This window comes from Canis aureus, chromosome 1, assembly GCF_053574225.1.
Source record: "Canis aureus isolate CA01 chromosome 1, VMU_Caureus_v.1.0, whole genome shotgun sequence".
NCBI lineage: Eukaryota > Metazoa > Chordata > Mammalia > Carnivora > Canidae > Canis > Canis aureus.
This window is the reverse complement of record NC_135611.1, coordinates 92,027,196-92,040,698: the sequence shown is the minus strand read 5'-3', so window position 1 is coordinate 92,040,698 and position 13,503 is coordinate 92,027,196. Positions and strand designations below refer to the sequence as shown.

Genomic DNA, 13,503 nt, shown 5'->3' with positions numbered 1-13,503 from the left:
TTACAGACAAGCCCAGAGCAGAGGGCTATATTGATCGAATTCCCTTCTTTTCAGCACTCAGTCCAGAACATTATCCAAAAGGCAGGGTTTTTAAATTTTTTTTTCCCCCATAGAAAGATGACGGAGAGGACATGTCCGGGTGCCTCTCAAGGGAAGGTGATTAGCACACTTGGGTATGTTATAGGGCAGGTCTGGCCTTCCATGATCAGTCTAGATGAGGGTTTCTCAGCTTTGGTTCCATTGACTTTTTGAGTCAGATGACTCTTTGTTATGGGGCTGTCCTGTGCATGTGGAGCAGCATCCCAAACCTCTACCTATGAAATGCCAGTAGCTACTCTGATCCTACCTCACCGTGGTGACCATTAGAAACATGTCTAGACATTGCCAAATATCCCCAGGGCAAGGGGAGCTGGAGGTGACAAATGTCCCTGGGCTGATAACCATCCACCTAGAAAGTGTATTAGACAACGACAACCACTTACATAATTTTAACAGCTACCATTTATTGTATTATCTCCAGTCCTCATGCTGATATTACAAGGTAGGTCTTATAACCTACATTTCACATTTGAAGAAACTGAGGCTCAGGTAAGTAGAGGACCTTCCCTAAACCATGCATCCAGTAGGTCTGGGCTTCCGCCTGAGGTTGGTCTAACTCTAAAGCTCATATAGTTCATGCTGCAACATTCTGTTTCTCCCTAGAAAATTAAGGATTTTTTTTCTTTGCAGAAACTTGAGTCCAAACATATTTATTGAGAAGCCATGAGAAGCTGTAAGAGAAATTGAAGATGTTGCTCCTGTCAAGGAGTTTTCGGTACCAGTGTCACTGGGGAGGTGACGCAAGTTGTAGGATGTCAGACTCCTACATACAACACAGTTAAAGAACAAATGAGGCAGTCCCAGTTGGGGCCAAGATGGACATTTCCAGAAGTAGAGCTCTGAACTGGATGCCCTTTGTGTATGACTCTCACATGTCTTTGCACTGATGATACAAAGGATTGAAACTTTGAGGTTCACAGGGTCTACCAGCCATCTCTCCTTTGAAACATCAACTCTCCTGCCTTGGTGTGGGCTGTAGGTGGCTTCTAGCCAAACACTCTGCCATCTTCTTTTTGGCTCTTTGCAGGAACTCTACCTTTCCCCTTTCCCTTCTCATAGCAGTATATTCATAAGCTTTGAGCTTGCTGTAGTAATCTGAGAATTTGTTGTAGAGGATGGAAATTGGCATCCCGTTGAGGATAATTCCAAAAGCAATGCAGAGAAAGGCAAAAAGCCTGCCCAGGATGGTCTCTGGGTACATGTCTCCATAGCCCACAGTAGAGATGCTCACCTGTATGGGAAGGAAAGTGGGAAGGAACCGTTAGCACTGTGATGGAGGAGAAGACAGGAGAGAATTGAGCAGGAAAATGTTTTGTCTCCCTGAAGGTACAGACAGATCATGTAATGGGTCCCACAGAGCCAGCTTTAGGAGGTACTAGAAGGTTTGCCTGCAGGATCTGCATCATGAAAAGAACACAAGCCGTGGGGCTGCAAGTCTTGAGTTTAAATTCTATTACAAGTTTTCTCATACACAATACAGAGATCATAGCTATTTTAAAAGGTGTGGAGAGTATATAAGATACCATATGTAAAGCTCCTAGGGTAGCATGGGTTCAATAAATGTGGGTCTCTGCCTCCCCTCAGAGAGGCCAGCTTTAGGACCAGGGCCTCAGGGTTTGCCCACAAGATAGATGTACTGGGAAGAGCCCGGGCTTAGAACTAGTCATACATGGGTCCATGTCCTAACTCTGACCCTTCCCCACTGAAAATATTCTGTCTCTAAGCCTTGGTTCCTTCATCTAAAATACCCAACTCCATAGTCTTCTCCTGAAGACTAAAGAAAATGAACACACAGCACTTACCACAGTATCAGGCACACAAAAGTATTAACCTCCTCTGTTGTACTTCTCTCATCTTTAAAATGGAGAAAATTATAATACTTCTCAGAGTTATTATGTCATTCAAATGAGATATTGTCTATGAAGGTGCTTTAATTAGAAATGTCTAGAGAAACACACTCTCATTATTTTGCAAAGGGACTTTTCTGTAAGACATCACAGTCCAAAAACGTGTTCACTCCACATGAAATTTCTGCCATCACTCTTGCACACCACTTTAAATTCTACTAATTAGAGATTTATTTAGGTTAACAAGCTTCTGTTTTAAAGTGCAGATACCTCTGGGACTAGTTATCAGTCAGTGTAGCCAGAGAAAACCTGGGAAAATCTCTTGGGCCTATTTTTTAAGCCTCATGTACTGAGCCTCCCATTGGTCCCCAGACTATTGACTAAATTACTAGAAGGCTTGTAGGCAGGGCTGTTGCTTAGTTGAACACTGTGCATTGCACAACTCCAGGGGGCACCATTTGCTTCATAGATTTGTGGTGTTGCCATGATTTTCTGGAAAATGGTAGTAAAATGCACAGTTAGCCTGTTGATCCATACTGTTTAACTTAGAAATATAAACATTTTTTGTTTTGATATAAGGGTTAGTTTAACTTAGGGTAAATGTAACTGATTAGTTAGAATAGAATGGAGAAGTGGGCCAGGTGGGCCAGTCTGGTGTTGCTGGTAAGAACCATAGCTCCAGCCAGACCATGAAAAAGTGAAAGCTTGACCTCTTCTTTGGGATGGGGGATGTACTACCTCTCACTGCTCCATTTCCAGTGAGAGACCTACTGAGGGTGGGCTGCCCCTTCCCATGGTGGGAGAATACAAGCAAGCACCTAAGAGAGGCAGGATGATATAGACTAGCTTGAGGAAACAGAGATGGCCTTAGGCTACCTGGCTCTGAATCCATCTCCCAGCTGTGTGACTTAGGCAAGTCACTTATATTCTCTCTGGCTGTTTCTACTTGTGAAATATGGTGAGAATAGTAGTAGCTACCCCATAGGGGTGTTAACGGACTGAAGGAAAGCCTGGTGCTGACTATGTGAGTGATAATGTTTAGTTCTCATGGTTTTTAGACCTGTGGGCTATAGAAATGGATTCCTGCTTGGATCCTGCTGAGCAGCAGGGAAATGAGGTGGGGGACACTCTGGCTCCAGGAGAGAATCTTCGTTTCCTACTTTTTTGCAAAGGGTGAGGAGAGGCAGCGGTACAGTGAGATCGTGGGTTAATCTCAACGTATGTGTGTGTGTGTGTCTTGTCACTGGCCATATCTGAAATAAAAGACCCAAGTCAGGTCTCTGTCCAGGTATGTGAACTAAACCATGGCTTTCATATGTTATTAAGCACAGCACTCATACGTCTGTATGAACGTTGAGTTCCTCTGTCTACTGGCCCTGGAGGAAGCCTACAGGGAGTCTGGGTATAGGGCCAAGTGACAGGAAGGGGTAGTTCAGGACAGGAGGCATCCATGCAAGGCCAAAGCAGGGGCTCTGAGGTTACCTAGCCTGCAAGATGGAAGGCAGGAGGCTAGGAGAATGCAGAGGAAGATAATTGAGCCAAAGTGCCTATTTTAAACTTCTCATCAAACCCCACACTGGCTTTCCTTCACTCTCAACCTCGACTTCATTTTTTTTTTTTTTTTTGGCTGAACTTTGAGTGAAGAGTCAAAAGCAAAGAGCATTGGCTTAAGGGAGATTAAATATTTGATGCACATAATATGACCTAAATATTTTTGTGTATCTTGGATCTCTATTTTTAGAGAAAAGATGTCTTCTGCTAGGAGGCTCTGTCTGACTGGTCCTGAAGAATCTGTTAAAAATGCAGAGCTAATCTTTGCACTGTCTATTCTGTGGACAGTTTGATTCAACTAGTGACATGGTGCTTGCTCCTTGCTTCCAAGAGGAATGCAGAATTTCTCAGTGTTCGGGGACTCTTCTCCATGTTCCACTGACCAAACCCATTTCTCCCTTCATGAACATGAAAAATGGAAGGCCCTAGACTGACACATGTGACCTCACAGAGTGAGTTCTCCCATTAGGAGGAGTTGGGTCTAGAAATGTGACCAGTGTTTCTGCAATCCATCTTAATATCCTGAAAACACTGGCTGGCTCAGCCACTCAATAAACTGGAAACGTACCATTCCATGGAAGGCTTACATATTTTCCCTAGCCTTTGGGTCCCAAAAGCCAGAATGTGACCTTTCCCCCAGAAGCTCACCCATCAATCAGCAAATCCTGGCTGCCTCAACATTATAGGGAGGACAAGCATCCAGTTTTTCTCTGAAACCTCAGAATGACTATAGTGGTATTTCTCCTTTAACAAGGAATGTTTGTTTCCTTCATGATGAATGAAGCCTAGATTAAATCTTGGCACCTGGTAATCCACACATGTAGGAAATAGGATCCCAGGGAACACAACCGATTTTTCAAAATAACAAACACCCCTTCTAGTGTTCGCAAACAATTCGAGGGGGTAAAGACCAGTAATTTCTGGCTAAAATTATTACATATCTCAATGCATGTTGTCTTTTAAAGGATTTAGCTTCAAAGGCTATACGTAGCCTATTCATGCTGTTATTGCTACAAATATTTTAGGAATTCCTCTTTGGATTCTAATCTGCACAGAGGAGTCAGTGGCATGACTTGAAGCAAGTAGTCTTAACCCTCAAGGTAGATAACTCTAGATGTCAATCTTAAACTCAAGGGTCTTGATGATATTTTAAAATCTCAAATCTGCATTCAAAAAGGTGAGGATTTGGCACCATTTCAAAAAAGTAAATGGGGCATATCACAGTCTCCAAAGATAATTCCCCAGTGGAATTCAGAGAATGTTTTGAGGGGTGGAAGCTTTGTTAGAATGAGGTCATGGGTGAGAAGAGGGCTTTAAAGAGAATCCACCAGCCTCATCTGTATGTTAAAGTCCCGATGTGTATGTAAATTGTACAATAAGGGGGTTTGCAAAAACTAAGGCAGATATAGGATCTATTTATCCAGCCATGGAAAGGTACACAATAATGGTGGTGTCCTCCACATCCACGGTTCACTTGGTACTTTTGCCTATCCTCGACAACTCCAATTCCCACAAGTCCTCCTGGCTTACAGGAGGATCATTGTTTGAGGACCTCAAGGGGTACTACCCCAGAGTCATAAGTCCACAGGAGCAAAAGTCATAGAAGTACCTAAGAGCCTTTGCTCCATTTATGGGTCCTGTGCTATTTCTGAAAGAGCTAAGAAGATGCCTCCTTTTACTGCTATCTGTGCCAAACATTTACCCGTTGTCTCTCAGTCCCAAGCGTGACACTCTTCTGGACTCTCCTGTAGTTCTGCAGCTGGGAGTCTGCACACTACATTTCCCAGACACCCTTGCTCACTGGCTTTTGGTTGTGTTCTACAAATGAGATAGTGTGGGGACACTAGAAGTGAGTGAGGAAATAAGGGTCTCTACTCCTGCTTCTGGTGTCTGTCCCCATCCTCCAGTATAGCAGATACCTGTGGCTCAGGCATCTTTGGGCACATGGGACCCTAACCTCATGGTGTTATCCTAGGAGTCCCCGTGACAGCTGCTCAGTGGCTCTTTCTCTGCACTTGTGGGTTGGAGTAACTCTACTTTCTATGTAGTCCCTCAGTTCTAAGCCTGGAAGCTGTTCCATGTTTCCCCTTGCTTCTCTTCTAGCCTTCTAACACCCATGTATCTATAACCCTGTATCAAATTCAATCTGTTTAAAATATCTACTCTCCCCACCATGTTCCTGACTGCAAGTTGGCTGATTCACCTTCAAATGGGTCATCTTAAAGTAAGCAATCAATCCATTAAAATAAAATAAAATCTCAGCGATCTTGTAAGGGCCATCTATTTGCAAGGAAATGATAGCATACTTTGGGAAAACAAAGATAGGAGCAAGGTCTCTGTGGCACAATTATCTGTTCCCTCAGCCAGAGATAAATTTTCTTTTTGAAGAGTTTTTGTTAGTTTTTCAAGGAATGAGTTCATGACATAGTTTCCTGTTTGGTTTCTATAGTTTTAACTTACTCTTGAAGCTCAGAAGGAAATGGCCTGTTGAACGGTCCGGTTGCCCTTTTCTGCTTAAAAACATAGCTGCACTGGAGGCCAATGATGACAGCTTCATTACAGAGCTGACTCTTCCTGCCGAGCTGTGCCATGCATCTCCTGCAGCCAGGCAGCCAGGAGAGCCCCAACATGGCTGGAGCGGCTCCAGGTGTGTGCCTATTTATCTGGACACGTAGAAGCTCTTCCAGGGGAGAACAGCTGACCCCCTCATATGTCTTAGAGTCTCTCTTTTTCCAGTAGAGAAGGAATCACTTCTGTTTTATTTTCCCCCAAATGAATCTGGAAGCAAAGGTTATGGCTTCCACATGATAAAGACTATCAACTAGACAGATATGGTAGCTTCTATTTATGGTGGATGTACTACAGGCTAGCATTTTACATATGTTTCCTATTACATTAATGCTCACAAATAATCTCCATTTGACAGACGAATAGGACAGGGCCATCTTACATCCTAATGCGTGAGCATTTGCAGACATGAATGTGTCCATGAGGGATTTGTTTTGCAGCTGGAGAAGTATTCACAACAATGAAAATTACTGTATTCCTCTTAAAACCTTGGGTTGATTTACAGAGGAAGGTTGCAGGATCCTTGGCATAGAGAGAGGGAAGATTATGAAAAACGAGTCATATTTTAGGGTTGTCTGAAAGTACTAATAGCACATGGAAGGATGGTTTAGAGAATCTGTCTCTAATGAGGTTGAATATATAAGGCATACAGCACTGTAGTCTGAAAGATACTACCAATCCTTTCTTTACCTCATTTTTAAACTCTCAGTTTGTGAATATATATTTTCTTATGTGTACTTAGAGTTGAGCAGCACTGTCTTACTACAGTAGAATGACTGTATTACGGATCTAATTTTTTTAATAGAAATACAGTCAACACACAGTGTTACATGAATTTCAGGTGAACAACATAGTGACTGAACAAGCCTACACATTATATTATGCTACCATCTGTTACCATACAACCTGATTACAATACCATTGCTTATATTCCCTATGCTCTACCTTTCATCCCTGTCATTTAAAATTCCATGACTGGAAGCCTGTAGCTCACACTCTTCACCCACTTTACCCATCCCCGCCCCCCACCACCCTGCTATCTAGCAACCTCTAATTTATTCTCTGTATTTATGGGTATATTTCTGCCTTTTTTTTTTTGTTCATTTTATTTTTTAAGATTCCACAGAGAAGTAAAATCATGTGACATTAGTCTTCCTCTAGTTTATATCACTTAGCATAATGTCCTATAGATCCATCCATGTTGTTGCAAATGGCAAAATCCCATTCTTTTTTTATGGCTGAGTATATATATCCCCTGTGCTGTGTGCAGGTGTATATGCACACATACCACATCTTTATTCATCTATCAATGTACACATGGGTTGCTTCCATAATTTGGGTATTGTAAACAATACTGTGATGAACATAGGGGTGCATGTATCTTTTCAAATTACTCTTTTCATGTTCTTTGGGTTAATACTCAGTAGTGGATTTCTTAGATTGTACAGTATTTCTTAAATTTTTTTAGGAACCTCTATATCGTTTTACACAGTGGCTGCACCAATTTACATTCCCACCAATAGTGCACGAGGGTTCCTTTTCCCCCCGCATTCTCGCCAACTCTTGCTGTTTCTTGTCTTTTTTATTTTAGCCATTCTGATGGGTATGAGGTAATATCTCATTGCAGTTTTGATTTGCATTTTACTGCTGATGGGTGATGTTAAGCATTTTTTCATGTGTACGTTGGCCATCTGTACATCTCCTTTGGAAAAATGTCCATTCAGTGGACCTAATACTTTATATCTTTCTGTATCTAAGCTCATTGCCATAAAACTTTTCAGTGCTTTTCTACACTGGATGGGATAATCTGGTCTGCTCTTAAACTCTAAATTTGGCCTTATGACTTGCCTTCACCAATGGGCTGAGCAAATGACATGAACAAAAAATTATACAGTGTTCACATGGTTGAGCTTGCACTCCCTCTCTTGTCCATTGCCATGGGCACATGCCTGCTGGAGGATGAAGGATATGTGGTCTAGTCTCCTCTTTCATCCCAGATGTCAGCCAGCTGATCATCAGACAAATGAGTGACTGGCACCAGCCCAAATGAAAAGAATCTTCTAGTTGAAACCAGCTTAAATTGCTGACTTGCAAACGCATAAGCTAAATCAATGCTTGACATTATAAGCGATTCAATTTTGGGGTAGGGGATCCCTGGGTGGCACAGCAGTTTAGCGCCTGCCTTTGGCCCAGGGTGCAATCCTGGAGACCCGAGATCGAGTCCCACGTCGGGCTCCCAGTGCATGGAGCCTGCTTCTCCCTCTGCCTGTGTCTCTGCCTCTCTCTCTTTCTCTCTCTGTGTGACTATCATAGATAAATAAAAATTAAAAAAAAATTTTGGGGTAGTTTGTGATGCATCATTATTATAACAATAAATAACGTAATTTATGAATAGCTGAATACACATTTACCATGGGTATGTGCTCAAAAAGTTTTAAATTACAAGATACGTGATCAATAAAATACTTGGAGACAACTGCATCAGAGTTAATTCTGATTCCCCCTTATTGTCATTTCTGTTCAGTCATGTCTATATAGATGGGTTTCTTCTCATTTCTTCAAATTTCAGGCCATCCTATCAAAGGTAGATTCTGCACCCAGCTCTTTCTATCCTATTATCTCATAGGAGACACACATCAGTATCTGAAATAATATATTCTCTTTCTCCATTAGAATGGAAACTCCATGAGGGAAAGAAATTCTTTTTTTTTTTATTTTTCTATCACTCAGTATCCCTAGTGTTTAGAATACTACTTGGTACAGTGGAGGTGATCAAAAAATTCTAGATCAGGGAATGAGTAAGATGAATTTTGTGATTCTTCTGTAGAATTCATCTTTGTTTTGCATCTTTTACTTGGTATCTACATAAGGAAACAAAACATTCTGTCTGCGTCATTTTGATGGTATTCTTTTTCTCTTTGCTCTATTGAAAATATGGATAAATTCCACAATATGGAATGCCATCAGAAATATGGAGAAGAATCTGCTTAATCTATATTGTCCTGGGACATAGAGCAGCATTTGAATGTTCAAGGGGCAACTCCTATAGTTTTCATAGATAAGTTCAGACATATCTAATTCATAAAGATTTTTACTAGTCTATAAAATTCTCAGAGAATAAATGGACAGAGGCTTTTGATAAAGGTTAAGGTTGGTCAATGGTAAGGTTGAAATGTGCAAATTTTGGCCTGTGAAAATAGTGCTTGATAGAGACAATGGCCACAAAATAAAACTTGCATCAGCAAAAGCAAGAATTGCTAAAATTTGTTATCAACAAAAATGGAATGGCGATTCAACTTTTATTGTAAAACTTAAGGAAAACACTGATTTTTTTTTTTTGAAAACACCGATTTTTAACTAAAACAATTTTAGCATAAAAAGGGGGGTAACTTGAAAGTCTTAAGTGTCATTGTACATTAAACAAATCAAGAAATTAAATGGGATCAATAGGCATTCACTTCAGGAAATTTTTTAAAATGAAAAATTAGCAACAGAATTCTTACCAAATTTTGTAGTAATATACAAAATTTTAAAAAGTTTTGTGGGTTGAAAACAAGATACTTGGATGAATGGAAACTTGACTGTCAACCTGGTAGTATATCATCAGCATGTGGATTTGCTCTTCCCCCCCCCTTTCTCCTTTACTCACCTCCAAAATAAATGTCATTTGCTGGGGACAAATCATCCTCTATCAGCTCCATCTGTACATGTGGTTTATCTACTATGGAGATGACCTTTTGTCACCTGGAATATGATCAGAATTGCAGCATTTGGCTAGCTCGTTGGGAAGAGCCTAATGTCATCCCATCACTGAAGAAAGCTCACAAATCCTATTTGACATATGAGTGCTCTGCTTTTCAGTGACGGAAGACTAATTGAATTATAGAGTTCTGTAGCCACCCCTTTTTAGAGACAAGAAAACTAAGGACAGGAAGTAAGGAAGTGAGGTTTCATAATTATTTAGTGTCACAGTTAATTTTTAGCAGATTTAGATTTAGATTTTAGTCCCAAATCTTCCATCTTGCTGAACTGCATTGTAGTTCTGGGTTGGTTCTGTGTAGCCCTGCGTCGGTTCACCTCAGAAGTTCACACCAGTTAGTGGGTTCTAACATACCCAATGATAATATTGAACGTACCTTGTTCCTTACATGGGGAAAAACTGGTTATATTTGCTTAATGTTCTTTAAGGCGTTACAAGCCTTCTACTTCTAAAAATAGGGAAATCACAACCCACTTCTTCCCTCTATGTACCAATGTCAATTTATCAATCAGCATGTACAGTAACTGGTTCGGGGATTTTCCAGGGATTTAGCCTAGCATACCAGACATTACAGATATTTGAGTAAATGGCATAAATTATTATAAAAGGCAAGTACTGAAGAAAAGAACAAAAATGACTAAAAGACTGTGCAAATTAGGCAAGGCACAGCCCAGAAATGAAGCATGAAGGAGGCAGTGCTGACTGTAGGAAGGGCATGGATTTTGTCATTGGATGGGTTTGGGTTTGGCTACCTTTAGCTGTGTGTCTACACCCTCTGTTACTCGCTTCCTCCAGCTGTAGAATGGGGCAAGAATACCAGATCCTGAAGGAACTTCAGTGACACTGGAGCAAGTTTTGGTTGTAGATGCTTCTTTCCACACTCCAGTTTGGCTAGAACCAGTGGGATTTTAGTTACGGTGGACACTGGTCAGCTGAGTCTCACTTTTTCCCTGCATAAAGTTAATAGTTTTCTTCAAATATGGAGCCATTTCCAATTTGTTCCCGTCAAAAAAAAAAAAAAAAAAGTGAGTGATCCTAGCCATTCACAGGGTCGTGATACTGAAATAAGAGAATCTTTACAAACCACTTAGGACATCAAGTGTTGGATAGCTGGTGAGTAAGAATGAGGATGATGAACTTCTCCCACATGCGTGAACAAGAAATCCTTCTTAAAATCAGGCTGTCCAGGGATTTAAGACTACATCTAGATTGAGATTCCTAGGACCAAGTTGAATTCAGTTACTTACTGGACAGTGTCTTTCCAACTTTATAACCCCCACTGATGTTTTTATTCACCGGAGGCAGCAGAGGCCTGGAGAGAGCAGCGGCCCCCAAGCAAGGCAGACCGGCTGCTGACCCAGGAAAGGGAGGAGCGGCTTCGGCGGGGCTGGGGAGGAGGGCGGGGAAGCCGGGGCCTCGGTACTCACCGCGGCCCACCACCAGGCGTGGGGGATGCTGGTGAAGTTGGTGTCGGGCATGTCGTGCTCCACGGAGTAGACGGCCGCCGAGAAGGTGAAGATGCCCATGGCGATGAAGAGCATCAGGCAGCCCACCTGCTGGTAGCACTGGCGCAGCGTGAAGCCGAAGGCGCGCAGGCCGGTGGAGTGGCGCGCCAGCTTGAGGATGCGCAGGACGCGCATGAGGCGCATGATGCGCAGCACCTGGCCCACCTTGCCCACGCGGCCCACCGTCTCCAGGTCGTGCTCCCGCTGCGAGCCCTTGCCGGGCCGCTGGTCCTCACCCGTGAAGCACTCGAGCAGCAGCTGCAGGTAGAGCGGCAGGATGGCCACCAGGTCGACCACGTTGAGGGCGCTGCGCGCGAAGCGCCGCAGGTCGGGGGTGGAGGCGAGGCGCAGCAGGAACTCGAGCGTGAAGAAGGCGATGCACAGCACCTCCACGTGCTCCAGGATGGGCCGCGGGTCGCCGCCGCCCGCGCCCTGCTCCGCCTGCTGCTGCATCTCCTCCACCGTGTTGAGCGCCAGCGCCACGACGGAGAGGAGCACGAAGAGGCTGGAGGCCACGCCGATGGCCTTGGCGGCCACGGACGAGAAGGGCTTCTCCAGCAGGTTCCAGAGGCGGCGGCGCTGCGGCCCGTAGAAGCGCATGTCGCGGAAGAGCTCCTCGGCCTCCTCGGCCTGCGCCTGGGCGCGCAGCTCGCGCTGGATCTTGAGCTGGTCGCTGAGCTCGTCGCGCCGCTCCTCGAAGCAGATGCGGCAGCAGCGCGGCGTGTACTTGAGCCGCACGCCCCAGTAGCCCAGCTCCTCCAGGAAGCAGCGCGGGCACAGCTCGTCGCGCACCAGCAGCACCCCGGACGCGTAGAAGTTGTAGACCAGCTGGAAGACGGCCGGGTCGCGGTCGAAGAAGTACTCGTCCGTCCGCGCCTCGTAGTCGTCGCACAGGCCCAGCTGGCGGCTGCGGCTGGCGGACGTGGCCAGGCGGCCCAGGCGCGTCTTGGGGTGACAGGCCAGCTCGCAGCAGTCCAGGCGGTAGCTCTGGCCGCCCACGTTCACGTTCAGCGTGGGCGACACGGGAGGGGCGGTGCGGGCGTCCGGCGGCTGGTCCTCGCCGGGGTCGTCCTTCAGGTCATCCTCCTCCTCCCCGTCCTCGTCCTCCTCGATGTAGTAGTTATAGCTGCCCTCGGTCCACGGCGGGATGCTGGCCTGGGAGCCGGAGCGGGCCCCCACGGAGCAGACGCTCCTGCGGTGCTGGCTGCCCGCGGCCTGGGACGCCTCCTCGCCCTCCGTGACCCTCCAGGGCCTGTAGCCCCAAGAGCGCCGCCTCTCGCTCTGTCTCAGCATGGCTGCGGCGGGTGGACCCCTGGCTTCTCCTCCCTGGCGGTCGGGGTCTGGCTCTCCAGGCTGGGGACGGCCGCCGGGAGGGCGGGTCCGTGGCCCGCAGTGACAGGGCAGCCTGCACCCGGCGCGCGGCGCTCCCAGGCCGGAGTCTGAACAGGCGCAGATGGCTGCTGACTGCTCTAATCTTGCTGATAGGGAGGCGGCAAGCGTTAGGAGGGATTTAGAGCCTCTTAGCTAGTTTCCTCCTCCGCTCCCTGACCTAGGGCTTGATTATGTGGTCTTAAGTCTGTAGATAATCAGAAGGTGGCAGAGACGATTGCTAATAAAAATGTCAGCAACTCTTAGGAGGTGCTCAGTGTCCCCGTGTTGGCGTGAAATCAGCTGAATTAACTATAGAATACGGGTGCCTGGGTCTTGGCCTAGCTCCTGAAATTGCAGCCTCTGCAGGAACAAGGACAGAAATGGCCCCAGAATGCTTGAAGCGCCCTTCATCACAAGCCTGTGTCCCTTTAGTGTAGCCCCTTGTTTAGATCACGCAAGACCTCAGATGACCCCCTTCCCATTCTTTCACACAATCACATTTTTCTCCCCCAGATGGATTTTACTTAGCAGTACTGCTCTGGAGTTCAGTCTTATCTTCTCAGTACTTGATTTGCCTTTGTCTCTGTTTCTCTGCCTCTCTTTTCCATCCTTCCTTTTGAGTGATAAAGGCATGTTTCCAGATAGAGTCCCAGAACTAGTGGGGACATGTTCTTGTGCCCCTGCCTCGTGGCTACGTTAGATCACATGTAAAGGTGACCAGACTTTATTCCAAGGAAAAGGTCTTCACTGTTCTTCAAGACATCACTTAAGAAAACATTTTTTTAAGTCTCTTTCCATGTGT

At 45.0% G+C, this 13,503-nt stretch overlaps 1 protein-coding gene across 1 annotated transcript; it reads right to left on the bottom strand.

The window, feature by feature from the left end:
• Window positions 1–483: 483 nt before the first annotated feature.
• KCNV2 (potassium voltage-gated channel modifier subfamily V member 2) lies at window positions 484–12,897 on the bottom strand. The gene is made up of 2 exons (XM_077908444.1): window positions 11,253–12,897; window positions 484–1,330 (listed from the first exon to the last, which is right to left on the bottom strand). Exons 1-2 carry the CDS (start codon window positions 12,621–12,623, stop codon window positions 1,049–1,051), a joined length of 1,653 nt encoding a protein of 550 aa, XP_077764570.1. The 5' UTR covers window positions 12,624–12,897; the 3' UTR covers window positions 484–1,048.
• Window positions 12,898–13,503: the final 606 nt, after the last annotated feature.